Source organism: Bos taurus, chromosome 20, assembly GCF_002263795.3.
Source record: "Bos taurus isolate L1 Dominette 01449 registration number 42190680 breed Hereford chromosome 20, ARS-UCD2.0, whole genome shotgun sequence".
NCBI lineage: Eukaryota > Metazoa > Chordata > Mammalia > Artiodactyla > Bovidae > Bos > Bos taurus.
The window spans coordinates 4,006,898-4,030,855 of NC_037347.1; the positions used below are offsets into that span (position 1 = coordinate 4,006,898).

The window sequence follows — 23,958 nt, forward strand, 5'->3', positions numbered from 1 at the left end:
TGTGAAGCCGTCTGGACCTGGGCTTTTGTTTGCTGGAAGATTTTTGATTACAGTTTCAATTTCCGTGCTTGTGATGGGTCTGTTAAGGTTTTCTATTTCTTCCTGGTCGAGTTTTGGAAAGTTGTACTTTTCTAAGAATTTGTCCATTTCTTCCTCATTGTCCATTTTATTGGCATATAATTGTTGATAATAGTCTCTTATGATCCTTTGTATTTCTGTGTTGTCTGTTGTGATCTCTCCATTTTCGTTTCTAATTTTATTGATTTGATTTTTCTCTCTTTGTTTCTTGATGAGTCTGGCTAATGGTTTGTCAATTTTATTTATCCTTTCAAAGAACCAGCTTTTGGCTTTGTTGATTTTTGCTATGGTCTCTTTTGTTTCTTTTGCATTTATTTCTGCTCTAATTTTTAAGATTTCTTTCCTTCTACTAACCCTGGGGTTCTTCATTTCTTCCTTTTCTAGTTGCTTTAGGTGTAGAGTTAGGTTATTTATTTGACTTTTTTCTTGTTTCTTGAGGTGTGCCTGTATTGCTATGAACTTTCCCCTTAGGACTGCTTTTACTGTGTCCCACAGGTTTTGGGTTGTTGTGTTTTCATTTTCATTTGTTTCTATGCAAATTTTGATTTCTTTTTTGATTTCTTCTGTGATTTGTTGGTTATTCAGCAGCGTGTTGTTCAGCCTCCATATGTTGGAATTTTTAATAGTTTTTCTCCTGTAATTGAGATCTAATCTTACTGCATTATGGTCAGAAAAGATGCTTGGAATGATTTCTATTTTTTTGAATTTACCAAGGCTAGCTTTATGGCCCAGGATGTGATCTATCCTGGAGAAGGTTCCATGTGCGCTTGAGAAAAAGGTGAAATTCATTGTTTTGGGATGAAATGTCCTATAGATATCAATTAGGTCTAACTGGTCTATTGTATCATTTAAAGTTTGTGTTTCCTTGTTAATTTTCTGTTTAGTTGATCTATCCATAGGTGTGAGTGGGGTGTTAAAGTCTCCCACTATTATTGTGTTATTGTTAATTTCTCCTTTCATACTTGTTAGCATTTGTCTTACATACTGCGGTGCTCCTGTGTTGGGTGCATATATATTTATAATTGTTATATCTTCTTCTTGGATTGATCCTTTGATCATTATGTAGTGACCTTCTTTGTCTCTTTTCACAGCCTTTGTTTTAAAGTCTATTTTATCTGATATGAGTATTGCTACTCCTGCTTTTTTTGGGTCCCTATTTGCATGGAAAATCTTTTTCCAGCCCTTCACTTTCAGTCTGTATGTGTCCCCTGTTTTGAGGTGGGTCTCCTGTAGACAACATATGTAGGGGTCTTGTTTTTGTATCCATTCAGCCAGTCTTTGTCTTTTGGTTGGGGCATTCAACCCATTTACGTTTAAGATAATTACTGATAAGTATGATCCTGTTGCCATTTACTTTATTGTTTTGGGTTCGAATTTATACACCATTTTTGTGTTTCCTGTCTAGAGAATATCCTTTAGTATTTGTTGGAGAGCTGGTTTGGTGGTGCAGAATTCTCTCAGCTTTTGCTTGTCTGAGAAGCTTTTGATTTCTCCTTCATACTTGAATGAAATCCTTGCTGGGTACAATAATCTGGGCTGTAGGTTATTTTCTTTCATCATTTTAAGTATGTCTTGCGATTCCCTCCTGGCTTGAAGAGTTTCTATTGAAAGATCAGCTGTTATCCTTATGGGGATTCCCTTGTGTGTTATTTGTTGTTTTTCCCTTGCTGCTTTTAATATTTGTTCTTTGTGTTTGATCTTTGTTAATTTGATTAGTATGTGTCTTGGGGTGTTTCGCCTTGGGTTTATCCTGTTTGGGATTCTCTGGGTTTCTTGGACTTGGGTGATTATTTCCTTCCCCAGTTTAGGCAAGTTTTCAACTATTATCTCCTCAAGTATTTTCTCATGGTCTTTCTTTTTGTCTTCTTCTTCTGGAACCCCTATGATTCGAATGTTGTAGCGTTTAATATTGTCCTGGAGGTCTCTGAGATTGTCCTCATTTCTTTTAATTCGTTTTTCTTTTATTCTCTCTGATTCATTTATTTCTACCATTCTATCTTCTAATTCACTAATCCTATCTTCTGCCTCTGTTATTCTACTATTTGTTGCCTCCAGAGTGTTTTTAATTTCATTTATTGCATTATTCATTATATATTGACTTTTTTATTTCTTCTAGGTCCTTGTTAAACCTTTCTTGCATCTTCTCAATCCTTGTCTCCACGCTATTTATCTGTGATTCCATTTTAATTTCAAGATTTTGGATCAATTTCACTATCATTATTCGGAATTCTTTATCAGGTAGATTCCCTATCTCTTCCTCTTTTGTTTGGTTTGGTGGGCATTTATCCTGTTCCTTTATCTGCTGGCTATTCCTCTGTCTCTTCATCTTGTTTAAATTGCTGAGTTTGGGGTGTCCTTTCTGTATTCTGGCAGTTTGTGGAGTTCTCTTTATTGTGGCTTTTCCTCGCTGTGTGTGGGTTTGTACAGGTGGCTTGTCAAGGTTTCCTGGTTAGGGAAGCTTGTGTCGGTGTTCTGATGGATGGAGCTGTATTTCTTCTCTTTGTTCAGTCGCGCTGTGGGGAGGGAGGGAGGGATGCTGCAAACAAATAACACTAGCGTGCGCTCGCAGTGCCTCAGCCACACTGGGTCTGCCCCCGCTCACGGCGCGTGTAGCCTCCCTGCCCACACTGCTCGGGCTCTAGGTTGTTCCGCCAGGAACAATCCGAGGCTGGCCCTGGGCTGCATGTACCTCCCAGGTCCAAGCCGCTCAGGTTCAGGCACTCGGGCAGTCCTCAGAGGTGCAGACTCAGTTGGGCCTGAGTTTTGTGCTCTTCCCAGGTCCGAGCAGCTCAAGTGATGAGGTGTTTGGCGAGCGCCAATGCTGCGACTTATCGCCTCCCCGCCACTCGGTTATCTGGGTGTAAAACCGGCGCACCTTCTCAGGCAGATGTTAACCATCCAGACCCCCAAGAAGTTTTAGTTAGCAAAGAAGCCTGCTTACAGTTTTATAGATAATGTCTCTCTGGGGCTGCGATTGCCTCCTTCCGGCTCTGGCTGCCTGTCACCGGAGGGGGAAGGTCAGCAGCCAGCTATCTCTGTTCAGTTCTTTGTTCCGTGCGCGGGCCTGGCGGTGCCTTAGGTTGGGGCTGGCTTTTCGCGTGGTAGATATCCCACAGTCTGGTTTGCTAGCCCAAATTATTTCGCTCAGATAGTGCTCAGGGTATTCAGGCCAGATTCTTACTCTAAGCGATGCAGCCTGCGCTGCGCCTCCCTGCCCAGCCCCCGCTTGCTAATGGCGCGTGCAGGCGTCTGCGCTGCTTCTCCGCTGGGGGAGTTACCGTAGGACTTGCAGTCTTCGAGTTTTAATTGTTTATTTATTTTTTCTCCCCGTTATGTTGCCCTCTGTGCTTCCAAAGCTCGGCACAGATTCGGCAGTGAGAAGGTTTCCTGGTGTTTGGAAACTGCTCTCTTTTTAAGACTCCCTTCCCGGGACGGAACTCCGTCCCTCCCTCTTTTGTCTCTTTTTTTGTCTTTTATATTTTTTCCTACCTCCTTTCGAAGAGTTGGATTGCTTTTCTGGGTGCCTGATGTCCTCTGCCGGCATTCAGAAGTTGTTTTGTGGAATTTACTCGACGTTTAAATGCTCTTTTGATGAGTTTGTGGGGGAGAAAGTGTTCTCCCCGTCCTACTCCTCCGCCATCTTCAATCTTATGGTTTTCCTCTATGTTTAAGACCAACTAGGTCTTCAAACTTTTACCATGTGAGACTTGCAGTGTTACATGATCAAATTTGAAAATCAAAGTTGAAAATCAATTTTATGTAAGGACGCTTTTGAGGTTATTAAAATTTTTGTCAGTCATGGGTGTTTACATGTCAAAGCTGATCAAACTGTATACTTCAAATATGTGTTCTTCAATATACCTTAATAGTGTTGAAAACATTTATCAATAATATTGAAAACATACTGGCAATCTGATAGAAGAAATCTCCCTCCCAAAATTAATCATGAAAGCTGTACGCTAGAATTGCAAGGCTTGTATCACACTTGGGGTTTCTTCCAAGGATGAGAAAGGATGTCTTTATTTTTGACTTCACTTTTCAAACTGACCAAGAAAGCATGAACTCTTCAAAAACCATGACTTCCTAAAGCAACAGAAGACCGACACACAAGTGACCTGGACACAGTTAAAAAGGAAAAGAATCTGAAGTAACAAAGAATGGGAAGGAGAGAATACTGGGTTAGACCTGTGGCTCAGGCAGCCCACTGTTCAGTCTGTCAGAGGAACAGAAGTTGGAAAAGCAGTGATATCTGACAGAATGAACAGTGGCTTTGAGCTGTCACACCAAAATTTTAATTTGGATTCTAATCTTAGACATAGTCAGTCTGTTTCCTCAAGGACTACAGTATCTACCTCACAAAGTTGTTTTAAGGATTAAATAATAAAACACACGCAAAATTGACTGGTACATATAATGAATTCATAGAAACACTCAATAATGTCAGTTCCCTCCTCAAGAAGTTTTAAATCTCAAAACTAGACTTATGGCGGGGGGCGGGGGGGGGGGGTAGCTCACCAATAGCAGTATCACAAAGGATGAAACAATTTCATCATGTTTGAGTCCACTGCTTTAGGCTTCACAAGGTTCTCTGTAAACACCACAATGTCAAAAGGGCCATCAAAATTACCCTTCATCTAGATATTATGAGCAGTCTTTCAAAACTAACAGGTTACAGGCTCCCTCATGCAAACTCTTTAGTGGGAATTAAATTAAGCTTATGTCTGGTAATCAGGCTCTAGGAGAAGCAGGTTCTGGTATCTTATCCCACCAAATTAGCTATTAAGACCGGGATTCAGAAGCACCAAGACTATCATCTCTTCTAGCAAGCACAGGTGAAAAGTGACTTAGTCTGGATGCATTACCAAAGTCGTATGAAGGTTAGACCATGACTAAGAGCTTGTGGAACATTTGGCCACATTTCTAAGAAGACACTGATCTTTTAAGTCCAGATCCTTAAAAGGACAGAGGGATAGATCAGCAGCACTTGTATCTGGTTTATTTAGCTGACCCAGCTTTACAGAAGTAGAAGTTGAGGCAATATATGTCTTGAGACCACATTAGAAATCCTTCTTTCCCTCCATTCTTACCACCCAGAATGGAAGAAAGGAGGTCTTCTTCAGAGACAAGCCTACTGAGTAAGGGACAAACTCCCACCTCAGCTATTTTAGGGACTTTGTTGCTTTATTTGAAGAAAACAAGGGTGACAGCAGCGGAGGAGCAGATGAAGCTATGCTGCGTAACTCCAAATCGTTTTTGTCTTTTTGAAGATAAAGAGAAAAGGATACAACATTTAATTATGATAAATCAGCCATCAGATCCTTTATTAAGACCCTGTTTCATTTCCAAATACAAGTCTGGTAAAAATTCCCTCTCTCCTGTATGTACAGGAGGTTCATGCTTCTATTCTTAAACTTTTATCTTCATGAATTAAGTTTATTAAATGACAAATTCTTATAGGGACCTTTAAAGGACTCAGAATTCATGACTTGCTTCTTAACGGGCCTCTAATACACTAACGCATTTCCTGCCTGTCCATGTCTTAGAGAATCCACTCGTTTCTCTTTACTAGTAATAGAACTATGTCATTTTAAAGTACTCTGTATAGTGTGGGAGGGACTTAAAATGGTAGATATGGAATTAACACTGGAGATTACTTGTGCAGTAACTTCATAGAAAACACAGATGAAATGACTTGACCTTGTAATTTAACTGCTTTAGTTAGTTAGATCTAGGACTGGAGTTTAAAACCCAATTTCATGACTTCTACCTCGGAAAAATGACATAACCTCCCTGTACTTCAGTTTTCTCAGCTGTTTAAAATAGGGACTGTTGCAGGTGATTATCACAGGATGAAAATTAAATAATATCAATTCAAAACATGAATTGGTAGTATTTTATTATTTCTGATTCTCAGTCCACGATTTTTTATCATGTTGGTTTCCTAAATACAGAAATGCTCCATTAATGATACTTATAAACTCCTTGGTTTTTAAAAATTTAAACTACATTATATGTAATTTAATTTATTCACATTTGATATATTTTGCAGTAAGAAAGACCAGGAAAAAAAAAAAAAAACAAAAACTGGACAATTCCTCTTCTACCTGTATTTTAAAGGTGATTAAAAAAGAGGTATGTTTTAAAGAATACCATTTTCTTTTTTTTTTTTAATTTTATTTTATTTTTAAACTTTACAATATTGTATTAGTTTTGCCAAATATCGAAATGAATCCGCCACAGGTATACCCGCGTTCCCCATCCTGAACCCTCTTCCTTCCTCCCTCCCCTACCCTCCCTACTTCTCATATCCTGAAGCATGAAAAAGGACAAAAGAAATTGGCCTTCAAATGTTCATCTGAAGAACTGGTAATGTTTAGTGATGAGAAAGAAGTAAGAATAATGTTGGGGTTAAGTCTTTAAATATGAGAAAAGTGTTTGGGGAGTGGTGAACAGCTCCTCTTCCTACAGAAGGATGGTTAAGAAGGGAGCTTTTACATGTGAATTGCAGGGAGTTGGAAAACATACTAATTGTAGATGCCAAAGAAAAAAAAACCTTTCTAGAAGTCAGGGAACCTTCCATGGAAGGCAGGGAAAGGAAGCAGGCAATTTTAAAAATCCCTGTAAACCTTCTAAATAGTAATTTAAGAAAGAGCATTAAATCCTCCTTGTTACAAGATAAACATATATTGTTTCTGAACAAGCTTTCACTGAAAATATCTGAATAACCCACTATGAACCAGACTGTGAAAAATGAAAATAAAACCACCTCCCTTTCTTTCACCCTGTTTATGCTAATTTGGGCAAGCCACTTAATCTATAATCTGGTTTCACAGGCAAAATACTGTTTGGGGGAATTTCAGGTAGTGAAAAAACAGTACTCAACTAGAAAAAGAAAATAAGCTGTAAGAAACGTAAGACCATGAGTAAAAAATGCTGTGTCAATAATGAAAAATAAAGCTCTTCTAGAATGGGGAGGCTATGGAAAAGAAGCACCAGACATTAGAATCATCCAGGGAGCTTTTCCACAACAGTACACTATTGCACATGTTCATACCACCCTCTACCTGAGTCATAATTTCCACAGTGAAAACACACCTTCATGTATAAAATCCCCAGGTAGTTTTAGGACACCAACTTCCCTCTTCACAATCGCTACCGCCTTTTAAGAAAAAAAACTAAAGACTTCTCACTGACAGTAACAGAGGAAGACAATTTAAAAGCATAGACTCATTTTATGCTTGCACAAGGCAGGAATATAATGAATATGACCTGCTGACTGGAATTAAGATAAAACAAATGTAGTTATGAAGGGAACCACTGTTAGAAAAAGAAACGAAAGAGAAAATACAGGGAAAAGGTTTTTTGTTGTTTCCTTGAAACACAAAAATAAAGGCCATGGAAAAACACATAATTTTTATGCACACAACACTGACACTAAATACAACAAACCAAAACAGCACAATCCTTGCTTATTTACAAACACATTTACAAAGACATTTTCATACGGCTTTCAAACTTTAAAGAACTTTTATATTTACACTGGGAAGATAATATGAGTACAGGTGAGATAACAAAAAGATTATGGGAAGAGAAGAGAGGATGAGATGAAAACAAAAAAGGAGATGATTTAGAAAGAAGCATATATCCTAGGATCTCTTCAGGTTGTCAGTCTATGATCAGTTCAGTAACCGTGTGAGTAACACCGACAGCTGCAGACAAAGGGGACAGGCATGAGTCAGGTGTGAGATGACGCTAAACTAATAATGTCCTCACTGCTTGGTGTCTGAGTAATAAATCTGTTGCTGCTTGCTACTGAATCAAGGTCAACCTCAAAACTCCATTAGGCATATGCCCAAGAGAAGGGTATTCTAAAAAACCAAAGAAAGATGTCACCAGTAAATATTACATCCAGAAAATGATTGAAATCTATAATTTAAGATTTTGGTGCAAGGAGTTTACTTGTTAATGTCAGAGGTTAAGAAATACAATCATCCGCACTACTATTTATTAAGTGTGTTTTGGACCAGGTAAGCAACTTACACGTGTTATCATCACATTTAATCAATACAACCACACTCCAAGGCAGGCACTTATATCCGTATTTTATAGATGAGAGGACTGAAGCTTACAGAAGTGATTTGCCCAAAGGCACATAGCTATAAGTAATACAGTAAAGACAAGAAATAAGGCTAGGTCGCATACCAAAGCCTGAGCTAACAAGAGCTAAAGCCGATGCAATATTTTAAACTCAAAATATGAAGTGCTGAACACTTTAAGACTTTATGGTTTAACATAACAAAATGTGTCAAAGATAAAATTTCAATTACATAATTACATCTAAAAGATGGAAGGGATTTCACCAATACCACTGAGGAGGTCTAGGTAAAAACATGTAACAACATCCTCTGGATCATGGAAAAAGCAAGAGAGTTCCAGAAAAACATCTATTTCTGCTTTATTGACTATGCCAAAGCCTTTGACTGTGTGGATCACAATAAACTGTGGGAAATTCTGAAAGAGATGGGAATACCAGACCACCTGACCTGCCTCTTGAGAAATCTGTATGCAGGTCAGGAAGCAATAGTTAGAACTGGACATGGAACAACAGACTGGTTCCAAATAGCAAAAGGAGTACATCAAGGCTGTATATTGTCACCCTACTTATTTAACTTATATGCAGAGTACATCATGAGAAATGCTGGACTGGAAGAAACACAAGCTGGAATCAAGATTGCTGGGAGAAATATCAATAACCTCAGATATACAGATGACACCACCCTTATGGCAGAAAGTGAAGAAGAACTAAAGAGTTTCTTGATGAAAGTAACAGAGGAGAGTGAAAAAGTTGGCTTAAAGCTCAACATTCAGAAAACGAAGATCACGGCATCCGGTCCCATCACTTCCTGGGAAATAGATGGGGAAACAGTGGAAACAGTGGCAGACTTTATTTTTTGGGGCTCCAAAATCACTGCAGATGGTGACTGCAGCCATGAAATTAAAAGACGTTTACTCCTTGGAAGGAAAGTTATGTCCAACCTAGATAGCATATTCAAAAGCAGAGATACTACTTTGCCAAAAAAGGTCTGTCTAGTCAAGGCTATGGTTTTTCCTGTGGTCATGTATGGATGTGAGAGTTGGACCGTGAAGAAGGCTGAGTGCCGAAGAACTGATGCTTTTGAACTGTGGTGTTGGAGAAGACTCTTGAGAGTCCCTTGGACTGCAAGGAGATCCAACCAGTCCATCCTAAAGGAGATCAGTCCTGGGTGTTCAATGGAAAGACTGATGCTGAAGCTGAAACTCCAGTACTTTGGCCACCTCATGCGGAGAGTTGACTCATTGGAAAAGACTCTGACGCTGGGAGGGATTGGGGGCAGGAGGAGAAGGGGACGACAGAGGATGAGATGGTTGGATGGCATCACTGACTCGATGGATGTGAGTCTGAGTGAACAATGGGAGTTTGTGATGGACAGGGAGGCCTGGTGTGCTGCGATTCATGGGGTCACAAAGAGTCAGACACGACTGAGCGACTGAACTGAACTGAAGGTTTTAGAAAAGGCAGAGGAACAAGACATCAAATTGCCAACATCCGCTGGATCATCAAAAAAGCAAGAGAGTTCCAGAAAAACATCTATTTCTGCTTTATTGACTATGCCAAAGCCTTTGACTGTGTGGATCACAATAAACTGTGGAAAATTCTCAAAGAGATGGGCAACCAGACCACCTGATCTGCCTCTTGAGAGACCTGTATGCAGGTCAGGAAGCAACAATTAGAACTGGACATGGAACAACAGACTGGTTCCAAATAGCAAAAGGAGTACATCAAGGCTGTATATTGTCACCCTACTTATTTAACTTATATGCAGAGTACATCATGAGAAACACTGGGCTGGAGGAAGCACAAGCTGGAATCAAGATTGCCGGGAGAAATATCAATAACTTCAGATATGCAGATGACACCACCCTTATGGCAGAAAGTGAAGAAGAACTAAAGAGCTTCTTGATGAAAGTAACAGAGGAGAGTGAAAAAGTTGGCTTAAAGCTCAACATTCCGAAAACGAAGATCATGGCCTCCGGTCCCATTACTTCATGGGAAATAGATGGGGCAACAGTGGAAACAGTGTCAGACTTTATTTTTCTGGGCTCCAAAATCACTGCAGATGGTGACTGCAGCCATGAAATTAAAAGATGCTTACTCCTTGGAAGGAAAGTTATGACCAACCTAGACAGCATATTAAAAAGCAGAGACATTACTTTGCCAACAAAGGTCTGTCTAGTCAAGGCTATGGTTTTTCCTGTGGTCATGTATGGATGTGAGATTTGGACTAAAAAGAAGGCTGAGTGCCGAAGAACTGATGCTTTTGAACTGTGGTGTTGGAGAAGACTCTTGAGAGTCCCCTGGACTGCAAGGAGATCCAACCAGTCCATCCTAAAGGAGATCAGTCCTGGGTGTTCATTGGAAGGACTGATGTTGAAGCTGAAACTCCAATATTTTGGCCACCTTATGCGAAGAGCTGACTCATTGGAAAAGACCCTGATGCTGGGAGGGATTGAGGGCAGGAGGAGAAGGGGACGACAGAGGATGAGATGGTTGGATGGCATCACCGACTCAATGGACATGGGTTTGAGTGGACTCCGGGAGTTGGTGATGGACAGGGAGGCCTGGCATGCTGCGATTCATGGGGTCTCAAAGAGTCGGACACAACTGAGCAACTGAACTGAAGTAGCTAAGCTATAAACTGATGGTGAGTTAGAGTATATGACAAAACATAACTTAAAAGTCCATTCAACAAACATTATTGGTAAGTTTCAGATATGAACAAGGGAAATCAATCAAGGGTACCAATGATAATAATACACAGGAAGTTATTATAGAACTTTCAAACAGAAAGCTTAAGAAAGTCTATTTGATTCTTTCATGCTAAAGTGGAAAATATTCCTTAACATAGAGGGGAAGAGTAGAAGCTCATTTAATATTCTCAAATTTCCCAGAATAATTCTCCTTAATCTGTCAGTTGCTGGAGCTGCCAGGATCATGTCTCTTCAGTTCACACAGATAAAAGCAGAAGTGGGAGACTTGAGTTTTTAGAGATTGAGCCCATGTGTAGGCCCCACTTTAAATGAAACAGAACTATGATACCTCCATGAACTTGTAAACAAGGCCATAATTTATTGAATGAAATCAGATTTTCCCATAGGTAACTATGATAAGTACAAAGTAAGGAAGTTAAAGTTCTAAGGTTCTGGGTCTTGAGCTTCTAAATTAAGACAATCACAGATAAACAACACCCCCAACTCCACTTGTAGGCCTTAGAAATACAAATATATTCTGCTTTAAATAGAAGATAAAGGGCTTCCCTGATAGCTCAGTTGGTAAAGAATCTGCCTGTAATGAAAGAGACCACGGTTTGATTCCTGGGTTGGGAGGATCCGCTGGAAAAGGGATAGGCTACCCACTCCAGTATTCTTGGGGTCCCTTGTGGCTCAGCTGGTAAAGAATCCACCTGCAATGTGGGAGATCTGGGTTCAGTCCCTGGGTTGGGAAGAGCCGCTGCAGAAGGGAAAGGCTACCTACTCCAGAATTCTGGCCTGGAGAATTCCATGAACTATATATATAGTCCATGGGGCCACAAAGAGTCGGACACGACTGAGCAACTTTCACTCACTCACTCACAAGCATTAAAAAGAGGATGATAAAATCAATTATAAAGGAAAGCCCTTCGCTTTATATTATATAAAGATAGTATCTGAAGACAAACTATAGAACTAAAAAAAGTAATGGAGCAAAATGATGTGTACTTCAGTCACGTAAGAGGTAAAGAATTCAGAGATTATCCATGAAAATAGCAACTTAAGAGTCATATTAAAATAGCATTCTATTATAAATTTTTAAAAAATAGAAGGGATCATTTTTATACCTGTGTAGAAAAAGTGATCTATATATAGTGGGTGCCAATGTTACTAACCCAAGACAATCCTAATAAGCTTTCATTAATAAAAGAATAAGATAGCTATGGAATATATATAAGGGGATCCAACCAGTCCATTCTGAAGGAGATCAGCCCTGGGATTTCTTTGGAAGGAATGATGCTAAAGCTGAAACTCCAGTACTTTGGCCACTTCATGCGAAGAGTTGACTCATTGGAAAAGACTCTGATGCTGGGAGGGATTGGGGGCAGGAGGAGAGGGGGACGACAGAGGATGAGATGGCTGGATGGCATCACTGACTCGATGGACGTGAGTCTGAGTGAACTCCAGGAGTTGGTGATGGACAGGGAGGCCTGGCGTGCTGCGATTCGTGGGGTCGCAAAGAGTCGGACACAAATGAGCGACTGATCTGATCTGATCTATTTTTAAAAAGTTTCTTAGATATACAATTAATTCAAAAAAATTAATGGAGATTTGGAAAACTGGGAAGGTTACTAAGTTGAACATCCTTTATTTGAAAAGGAATCAAAGGACATAAAGCAGATAAACAGTGGAAAGCACTGCTCCTTTCAAAATGTAGACAAATAAAGGAAGATACTGATCCATAGCTGTGTTTCTCTTCAGATTATATGAATCTTTTCCCTTTTACTAAAGATTCCTGGGGAGGTGAGGGAGGGGAGAAAAAAATAGGAGGATACTGAAAAAGAAACAACCAATAAAAGTATAACCAAAAACAGAAATAGAAAACTACACAAAAGAGTATATAGGAGCAAGATAGACAACTTAGAAAAATATTAACTTGAAAAAGTGACAAGAAAAATTTATAAATACAGTAAACAGAACAAGATTATAATATAAAATTAACATCTAAATCTTAGTATAGCATGAAATTTGTTTCTAATCCAGGAGACTAAATATGAGGATATGCATGTGTCCAGGATATATGTGTCCCTGGAAACATTCAAAGCTTATGGTGGTTCTTAGAGTCACATTCCTAAGCAAAGGAGAGAGGTTTCTAATAATGCTCAGGGATACAATCATAGAACTGTCCTTAAAAATACATGAGACTCACTTCCAAGTTTAGGTTTGCTCATTATGCTGAAAACAGGCCTCGATGAAGAAGGCTAACGACTAAAGGTGAGTTCACTGACTCTCTATGGCTTCTGAGATGTAATCTGAGATTACTTCTCTAGTGCAAGCAGGAAATCAGTGAAGTAGAACCTCCAGAAGACTGGGGCAGGGGGAAGCCTTGATGGAGAGCTAGATTATATGGAAGTTAGAAAATACAGGTTTAGGGACTTCCCTGGCGGTCCAGTGGCTAAGACTCCATGCTCCCAATGCAGGGGGCCCGGGTTCGATCCCTGGTCAGGGAACTAGATCCCACATGCCACAACTAAAAGATTCTGCATGCCACAGCTGCTAAGTCACTTCAGTCGTGTCCGACTCTGTGTGACCCCATAGACGTCAGCCCATCAGGCTCCCCCGTCCCTGGGATTCTCCAGGCAAGGTTCCTTCTCCAATGCCACAGCTAAGTGCTGCTAAATAAATAATAAATATATATAAAAAAGAAAATACAGGTTTATTGAGTGTTCTCTTTCTTGAGACCAACACACACACACACACACACACACATAGAGTAAACCTATCTCCAGCTAAAAGAAGCAAAGAGGAATGCTCCTCTTCACTACACTGAAGAAAAACAGTTAGAATAACGCATACTAGGAAAATGACCACTTTCTATTTGGTTTATGGCCATTGGAAAGGAGCTGATGACGCTCTGCTTTGTTCTGGAAGATAACTAGACCTACCGTGTGGCAACGTTATGTTTGCACCATCAATGATCGCTTGTGCCAGTTCATGATCATTGCTTTCAAAAGCATGTGCTGCAGCCTTCAAGGCATCCCAAATCTCTTTACGGCCTTCAAAAGCTGGTGCAGTATCCCAAAATTCATCTCTCTTGCTGCGCAGCTGTCCATCTGTCATGGGATAATCGCTTTTCCATTTAGGTTTCTCCTTTTTCAAAGGCTGGTTACGACCTAAAGCAACTGAAGAAAAATAAAAGGCTGACATCAAAACCAAAATTTATAAAAGATGTATTAATAGTTATCTGGTCATTCTTCTTTGATTCTTTCATCAAAATTATAGCTAGAAGCTGGCCTACTGGCTAATTCTTACATTCTGAAATTCCTCTAACCTATTTTGTTTTAGATCTACAAGGGCAAATGGAGACATTAGGTCAAATCTTCCAGGGCAAGTTAGTACCTCTTTTTCATTCAATCTGTCTCCTCCAAAGGATGATTTTTAAACTTACCTAGAGAAACAGTAGTAAGTGTTCCATCAGTCCATCAATGGTGGCAGGATTTGAAAAGAGTCAAAGGAGGGACTTGCCTGGTGGTCCAGTGGCTAAGACTCCATGCTATTAGATGCATGGGGCCTGGGTTTGATCCCTGGTCAGGGAACTAGATCCTGCATGCTCCAACTAAGTTCACACATCGCAACTAAAGATACTCCATGTGGCAACTAAAAAGACCCTGTGTGCAGCGACTAAGACTTGGTGTAGCCAAAAAACATTTAAAAATTAAAATAAAAAAATAAAAAGTTAAAGGGTGCCATAAAAGAGAGGTGAGGTTCTAGGAGAAACCAAATCACAGCAGTGGACTGAATCTCAGGATCCTGTGAAGCCATAGAGCAGGAACTGAGAAATCTCGCAGCGGGAAAAGACTGCTCTGTGGTGTCCAAACGAAGGACAGCCGAACCACGAGATCCACAAGGAAACCTGACCCTAGAAAAGCTTCCTCTAGGAACCTGTTCTGGACTTGAGTCTAGGAACTGTTAAAACCCTTCTCTGAGACTCAAATACTGAAGCTAATTTAGAAAGGGATGAGGGAGAGAGGTAGGTAGTGCTTTACTTTCTGGAGGGACGAGGGCTGAACCGGCGATCCTTGATACTGCGCCAAGGGAGAAACCCCCCACTACAAGGAGAAGAACTACAACACTCCAGTTTCAGTTCAGGAGGAGAAGAAAACAGAGGGTAGGAGCCCACTCCTTTTCCTGCTCTCGGTGGCAGCAAGGCTCCTTCGAGAAAAGCAGCAGTGCTACCATAATGCTAGAGTGAGTCTGAAGCAGCTCTTCACACCCAGAAACTTACCTGGCATGTGATCACTGATCGCAAACTGACATACAGAGACACTCTTATCTTATACAGTGCCATAGCTGAGAAGTTGTTCAACAGATGGAACAACAGGTAAAAAGAAAACTGAGGCTCCATGGAGTACTGGGTAAGAGTGGGTTTGAAATAAATGACAGAGGGTAGGAAGCAGAGGGTGTATGTCAAAATTCAATGTTCTATATTTAATTACAGGAAGACTAATAATTTAAAAGATATTACTCTCAAAATGATTCTAAAGAATCCCAGAAATTAACCACTCCCTCACTGGCCCAGGGCCAAATGAAATTTGGGTTATTCATAAAAGAAATAAAACGACTCTAGCCCCTAGGCAATCTCTACGTCCTATACCAGGCTATATTCCCAGATGACAGAACCATTTCTTGCTGCACAATGTCCCTGGTTCGACACTTGGACTAAACCATGATCTCTCCACACCCTATCTGGCCAGCGTATCCCAAAGCAGCACATCAGGTCTCGCCCTCCCCCCTTCAGAGTAGCACACTGTGCCAGTACCAGCTGTTTTCCTTTAAAACATTCAGTATTTTCGTTTTTAATGTTTTAATTCAAGGATAACTGCTTTACAGAATTTTGTGGCTTTCTGTCATACATCAACAAGAATCAGCCATAGGTACACCCATGTCCCCTCCCTCCCTGCCCCCCACCCTTCAGCACGTCACAGAGGCCCTGTTTGACTTCCCTGAATCACACAGCAAATTCCCACTGGCTATCTGTTTTACACACGGTACTGTAAATTTCTATGTTACTCTCTCCATACATCTCCCTTCTCCCTCCTCTCCTCCCCCCAGGTCTACAGGTCTGTTCTCTATGTCTGTTTCTCCTTTGCCATCCTGAAAGTAAATTCACCAGTGCCATCTCTTTAGATTCCATATATATGAAAACACTCAGTATTTTGACCCATTGTATTATTTGGCTCTCTAATTTGTCTTAGTGAGATGCAAACCAGTTGAGTTCTAAAAGAGTATGTACAGAAGAAGGAAAACTGTCTATTAAGTGGCAGAGCTGAATACAGAACCCGTCTCCTTACTTAATGAACGAGTATTTACTGAGTGCCCACTAAGGATAACACTATATATGTTATATCAGGTGTTCATATCAGGTTCAACTCAAATGTGAGAAACATAATCTATACTATTGACTTTTCCCTGTATCTTCTCAATAATACAGGCAGATGCAGATTAAGTATTATTCCCCAAAAGGTGTTCAAAATATGTCAGATAATGACATTCCACCCCTGAATCATTCCACAAGGTAAAATTGAAGATAAATTTTATTTTCTGCTACATTAACCTTTAGATGAGTCAGAAACAGTTTAGAGATAACACTATTAGTTTACTGAGCAGAGAGTGGAAGATAAGGCATCATAGATACCTAACTCAATGCTCAAATACTTATTTGAGTAAAATTTCATGTCTACTTGAATAGTTCCAGAGAACTGTCTAATATCATATGTATTAAATGTACCAGAGGGAAAATCGGTATAACTCTATCACTGTGAGAGAAGAGCAAGGCAAAAGTAAAGACAAGAAACCTCCACAATCTTGGTACTTAAATGAAGGAAACAAAAAGGCTCTCAAAGAGAGGAACTCAACAGAAAAACTATCTTGTAATAAAGGTGGAAAACAGTTTGCAAAAAGAAAGTAAAATGCCTTCCTTACAAATATAGGGCTTTATTTTACCTCCCCCTATCTGTAGAAGACATACGAATAAAGCCAAATAAAAAGGACAGATGATACATTATGCTGCTTAGGGATAATCACTGTTGTAAATGCATTTTCAAATCTATGCTGTCAACAGTTTCAAAGTAATTACTTTAGGCAAAAGTAAATCACCGAAAATAAATGCTTGTGACATGTAAGTTTACTTTTATTTCCATCTAGGTCTCTGCTTTTCCTGTATCTCAAACATAAGTAATAAAGAATATCTGTCTATCAAATGGGCTTCCCTGGTGGCTCAGATGGTAAAGTGTCTGCCTGCAATGCGGGAGACCCGGGTTTGATTCCTGGGTCGGGAAGATCCCCTGGAGAAGGAAATGGCAATCCACTCCAGCACTCTTGCCTGGAAAATCCCATGGACAGAGAAGCCTGATAGGCTACAGTCCATGAGGTCACAAAGAGTCAGACACGACTGAGCGACTGACTGCCTATCAAATGTCCACTTATAACACAGAAATCGACTTAGCAACTAAGCATGTTTGCACCAAGTCAACCATTTTCAATTATTAAGAAATAAGACATCAAATATATGTATTCAATTAGATTACATTTTATACTCTGAACCTTTCAAATTTATCTTGCTTCCCACAACTTCAAACTCCTGATGCCAAGAGAGAGATGCTCAGTATCAGTTACAGTATCTGGAACTAAGCACTGTGCTCCAACAATACATTTAAAGACAGGAAACAACTTATTCCCCAAATCTTTGTTTCTAAACCTTTAAATTATAGGCAACCAATGATACTAAGTTTATTTAATCCCATGGTTTAACATACAAGATCCCAAAGATTAATAAAGAAATCTAATTTTTTAAAAATCTAGGTTATTTTAGGAAACATCCTTTTTTCCCTATCATTGCACATTTACTTTCAAAACTTTGCCAAAAATTCACCTTCTCAGCAGTCTTTTCATCTACTCCTTATCTTTCCTTGCAACCTTTCAACATTTCTTCCCACGATGTGACAAATAAATAGATCTAACATGTAAAACCCCAAGAAAGATTTGCTTCTCAGAGCTAAACAGCAATATAATCTTAAATATTTTTATCAACTGAATGCATTTTGCAAGTCATCTGGATACTTTATTGGCAAAAAAACAATGACATCCAGAGTGAAACATGTTTATAATTGTTTGCCTGCTTTTGGTTCCTTTCTGAAAACTGATTTAATATTGGGACTCTTCAAATAAAGGAAGGAGAGGCCATAAAGCATAGGTACTGTAGATATCAAGATATGACTCAAGAAATAATAGCTTTAAAGGCTGTAAACCTAAAGAATCAGTTTTCCTAGCACAACAGGCTGAGGGAAAAAACTGAATATTTAAAAAGATCACCATCAAAGGGAAAAATGTTGTTTAAAAGAATTCTGAAGACTTTAAAGCAGCATGGAACAGAACTAGGATAATGTACCTATTTTAGATTGATTAGTCTTAACACCATGAAAATGAAGGAAAATTTCCCCTCACTTTAAGAATTAAGAATAGATCCTACAGAACCTTCTGTAACAGACTGTGCTAGCCTAAGAGGACAGTTGTAAAATATTTTATTCTCATTTAAATTTAGAATACTCTATATATACACATACACACACACATATATTCCCTAAAGTAACTAACTGTCAAAATAAAAATAGGGATATGGGGCTTAAAATGCCTCAAATAAGAGCATCAACAAGCCAACAGTCAACATCATACCCGTATCTGCTCTACTGGTCTTGAGGATTTAGAGGTGGAAGAGATCTCAGACGGTTATAAGCTCAGCTTACTATTAACATTTGACAGAAAACCTAACAAGGATAAATACACTGCTGAGGGTCAAAAAGAGCTAAGACTAGAATCCAGATGACTAGATTCAAAAGCCAGAGCTCTTTTCATTACGGCACTCCATGTCTTACCAGAGATGACAAGTATGCTTGCTTTTACAGAAGTACCATATCAATTATGAAGGTTCACTCAAAATAAAGCCATGTGCCAAGCTGTTTTTCTAGTAGCATGCATCCATCTCTTCCAAGCTTCACTATGACCAATGCAATGGCTCTGGTAGGACAAAGGAAAAGCTAACCAAGAAACTCCACCTCTACAAAAGAGAATCCCACAGGGGAAGAGGCAGTACAGTTTTTCTGGTCTGTCAGTTTCAATTTACAAAGTACTCAGTACCTATACAAGATCAGGCACTGAAGATCACATGCGTGCATACTTAAGTTAGATACACCACTTTCTATGCTGCAATTTTATAATAAATAAAAATGAGAACTGTGAGTATGTTTCTATCCTAAAGATTATAAAAATTAAGCATCTGGAGCATAATTTTAAAGGCATATATGATCATTTCTAATGTTTGAGCTACCTTTATTGAGGGGGAAAATATCAACATAATTTTTGATTTATCAATCAAAAAATAGAGAAGTCTATGAGTCATATAGACTTCTCTGTGCTGTTTCTCAGAGTTTAAGCCTCCTTACAATAGCCTGAGCACACAAACAGGCAGCAGGAAAGTCTAATACAGTGAAAGCCGCTCAGTCATGTCCAGGTATTTGCGACCTCATAGACTATACAGTCCATGGAATTCTCCAGGCCAGAATACTGGAGTGGGCAGCCTTTCCCTTCTCTGGGGGATCTTCCCGACCCAGGGATTGAACCCAGGTCTCCCGCATTGAGGTGGATTCTTTACCAGCTGAGCCACCAGGGAAGCCCACAGGAAAGCCTAACCACAACATCATGTTTCAAGGACTTTTTAAATGAATCATTAAAGATGTTGTAAAAGCATACAATTAAATCTCTCTCTCTCTCTCTCTCACACACACACACACACACACACACCTGTAAAAAGGGGTAACATTACACAAAGTTGGGGAAAGAATATGGTCACCTAACACCAGCACACTGTAGCTTTTATGTGATACTGACACTTTCAGATGGGGATGGGGATGGCTTCATCCAGTATTACATTCTTCAGAATGCAGGGACCTTCTCTTCCCTCACTTTATGGACAGTTTGAGGGAGGGAAGCAAACACAAGTCAAGGATGCCCACAATGTCCACTACTATTTAACACTGTATTGAAGTGCTAGCCAACACAATCAGGCAAAACGAAACAGAAGCATAAGGGCCAGAATGGGAGAAAATCACCTCTAATTGCAGATGATATGATGGTACAACTGGAAAATACGAGAAAGTTGGTGCTAAAAAGAAATAGAAACTAACATGGTGGCAGAACATAAAATGCAGGCCTTCTTATATACATAAAACGTCCAGCTAGGAGACGCAGTGGGCGAAAAGGCCCTGTTTATAACAGAAACATAAAAGATATAATACTTGGAATGCAACACCTCAGGAAAGCTTTTAAAACTACTGAAAGATAAAAGTAGACTTGAAACAATGAAAACAATCTCTTGTACTTGGACATGAACATTACAAGGATATCAATTCTTCTAAAGTTAATATCCACATTTAGTACAATTCCAGTGAAAATAATTTTTTAAAACTTTTTCTCATACTAGATGAATTGATTCTAAAACACATATGGAAAAACAAGGAGGAACAGTTAAAAGAATCCTGAAAAATAAACATAAGTGAGTTAGTCCTATAAATATAAAGCACATTATAAAAGCATTACAATTAGAAGCATGTAAAGCACATGACTATTTAGATCAATGGAACAGAATAAAGTTCAAAAAAACCATGTATGCAATGGATATTTAGTATACGATAAATATTTTATTTTAAATCATTGGAGAAAAATGGGAATTTTAATAAATAGTGTCAGAACTGGACAGCTTTTTACAAAAAGATAAAATTGGGTCAATAGTTTAAATTGCACACCAAAATAAACTCCACAGGAATTGACATGTAAAAATTAATTACAAGTACTAGAAGAAAATACAGATAAGTTTCTCTATAACCTAGGAATAGTGAATGCTTTTCAAAAGAAATGAAAAAAGACTGACAGATTTAATCTTATATAAATTTTTGTATGGGGGCAGGAAGAGTCAAAACACAAATGACAAGCCTAGAGAAAATAACTGCAACTTTCTATCACAAAAGGCTGATTTCCCTCATAGTGAAACTCTTAAAAATGAAGGAAAAAAGGGAAAACTCTGTGACAGAAAAATGGGCAACAGATGTGACCTTATATTTGAAAGGAAAATAGGAAATGACATATGAAAAAATTTCTAACCTCAGTTATGCTGTGTGCTTAGGTGCTCAGTTGTGTCCGACTCTTTGTGATCCCACGGACTACAGCCCACCAGGTTCCTCTGTCCATGGGATTCTCCAGGCAATAATACTGGAGTGGGTTGCCATGCCTTCCTCCAGGGGATCTCCCCAACCCAGGGATTGAATCCAGGTCTCCTGAACTGTGGGCAGACTTTATCACCAGGGAAGCCCAAGAATACTGGAGTGGGTAGCCTATCCCTTCTCCAGTGGATCTTCCTGACCCAGGAATTGAACCAGGGTCTCTGCATTGCAGGCAGATTCCTTACTAGCTGAACTGCCAGGGAAGCCCTCCAAGCCTCAGATATAAGAGAAAGCAAAGTGAAAACTATGCTAGAATTATTTCTCTGGCTCTTAGAAAGGAAATAATCAGGAATCTGACAACACATTATGCTACTGAGTTGTGCAGAAATAGATATGCTTCTACACATGCTAAGAGTCTAAGATCCCATAGGATTATCACTTAAAGGAATCCTAGATGGAGGGGGACTCTGACAACATCTAAGAAAATCACTTATTCATTCACTCATTGAGCCAGCAACCCTGGTTTTAGGATTCTACTTTCAAGATATACTTCCATAAATATGAAACATAAAAGGTTATATCCTACAGGCTTATTTGTATTAGAAACAATCTAATAGATACTATCATACATCCACACGATGAAGTACAATGCAACTGTACAGAAAAAGGAAAAGCCCTATGAACTCAAATGGAGAGATCTCTAGAATATATAAGTAAAAGCAAGACAGAGAGCAGTACATATATACATTTTGTTTAGGAAATATATATATATATATGTATGTGTGTGTGTGGTAGAAGCAACAGAGATAAGAGCAAGACTCTTTATATAGATCTGACTTTTGAAAAATTTTAAGTATTTTACATTCGCAAAACAAAAGCAAACCAAAAACACAAGCAGCAAACCCAAACACTGAACAGAGAAACTAATCTAACTGTATCACGTATTTAAAGTACCATACAAAGAATACAGTGATTTCCAGCTCATTTTGAACACGATACCATGACCATACATCTTTCGTGGGACAAATCCTAAGGAACAAGAGACACACCACAAAGACGTCTTAAACCTTTGGGGAGGTGTCATGCCACGCAGCTTGTGGAATCTTAGTTTCCCGAAGGGACTGAAACCAGGCCCATGTCAGGGAAAGCCCAGAGTCCCAGTCACTGGGCCACCAGAGGATTCCCAAGACACCTTAACCTTTATTCTAGAGACTAAAGGAAACCAAGAATTAATGAAGAATACCAATTACTATAATTTTAAAACATATGATGCTTACTGCAGGATGAAGCAAGTAAGGAACAGTATTATTATCAATAGAAAGCAAGATTTTTTATTAAAGAGAAAATAAAATATAAAAGAAAAAGAAAAAACTTAGGTTAATTTTGAATTGGAAATACCAATAGGAACTTATAATTTAACAATAAAAAGTATTTTATAGTTCTGTTGACTAAAGGGACTTACAAACAAGGACAACCTAGTAGCAATGAGCATACCTAGCTCCCAGATCTTAGTTTTAAACACCATTCCCCCCTAAAAAGGCCCTATTTAGAGAAATAAAAAGGGCTATTTAGAGAAATGGCTAGTTCCATGGCCAGAGCTGGGAAAATTTAAAGCAAAACTGGTGATTCATTTCTTATATGATATTATACATGTTTCAATGCCATTCTCCAGGTTCGATGCAGGATACAGGATGCTTGGCGCTGGTGCACTGGGATGACCCAGAGGGATGGTATGGGGAGGGAGGTGGGAAAGGGGTTCAGGAAGGGGAACATGTGTACACCTGTGGCAGATTCATGTTGATGTATGGCAAAACCAATACAATATTGTAAAGTAAAAAATAATAATAATAATAAAGAAATGATAAATGGGTAAAAACATAAACAAAGCAAAACTGGGACAGCTGGCTGTTAAGAAGGCAAGAAAGTCCTCAAAAAACTAGTATATTAATGAGATCACATCAAAGGCACAAAGGAGAGGGTCTGAAGGAGACAACATCTGCGTCAGTTTTGGAGCATCAAGAACAATGACTGCGGGACTTCCCTGGTGGTCCAGAGGCTAAGACTGCACTCCCAATGCAGAGGGCCCAGGTTCGATCCCTAGTCAGGGAACTAGACCCTACATGCCGCAACTGAGAGTTTCACATGCCACAACTACAACAGATGCCACCATGAAGACCATAATGCCACCATCAGACCCGGGACTGCCACAGTGAACGCCACAGGAAGACCCGGTGCAGACAAAAACAAATAAACAGTTTTCAAAACGACTGAAACAGACTTTAAAATACTAAATCAGGGACTTGCCTGGCGGTCTAGTGGTTAAGCCCCCTGCCCTGCCCCCACTTCCAGTGGAGGACACAGGTTCAATCCCTAGTCAGGGAATTAAGATCTTGCATTTTTTCGGCACAGCCCAAAAATAAAATAATTTTTTAAATACTGAGTAAATAAAAATTCTAATACTAACACTAAACAGGAAAAATAAGAGGAAAAAAAAAGAGAAATACTAAAAGGGAAAAATAAGAGGAGAAAGACTCTTTCTTACCGGAGAATGCTGGTAATAAAGGAAGAAAAGAATGACATATTTAAAAGAATCATTCTTTACAATTCCTTACCTGACTCAGGTAAGGATTGTTACTAAATATACTAAAACATCATGGCAGGACATACAAGGTGTCAGAGGACCACCACCAATATTGTAAACTGCTAAGAAGAAATTAGACAGTAGACATCTGACATTCGTTACCTTAACCAAGCGACCAGACCTGGTAGCTTCCTGAGGCGCCACAATATGAAGTATACAAAGATGAAGGATTCTTATCCA

General features: G+C 39.2%; 1 protein-coding gene across 2 annotated transcripts in view; it reads right to left on the bottom strand.

Annotated features, from left to right (window-relative positions):
• Positions 1-23,958, bottom strand: part of UBTD2 (ubiquitin domain containing 2) — a 67,747-nt gene that overhangs the window by 11,014 nt on the left and 32,775 nt on the right. For both annotated transcript variants that reach the window (XM_059878781.1, NM_001015679.1), the window contains exon 2: positions 13,812-14,048. In XM_059878781.1, coding sequence (XP_059734764.1) covers positions 13,812-13,986 — 175 coding nt within the window. In that variant the 5' untranslated portion in view covers positions 13,987-14,048. The remainder of the gene's footprint in view (positions 1-13,811; positions 14,049-23,958) is intronic.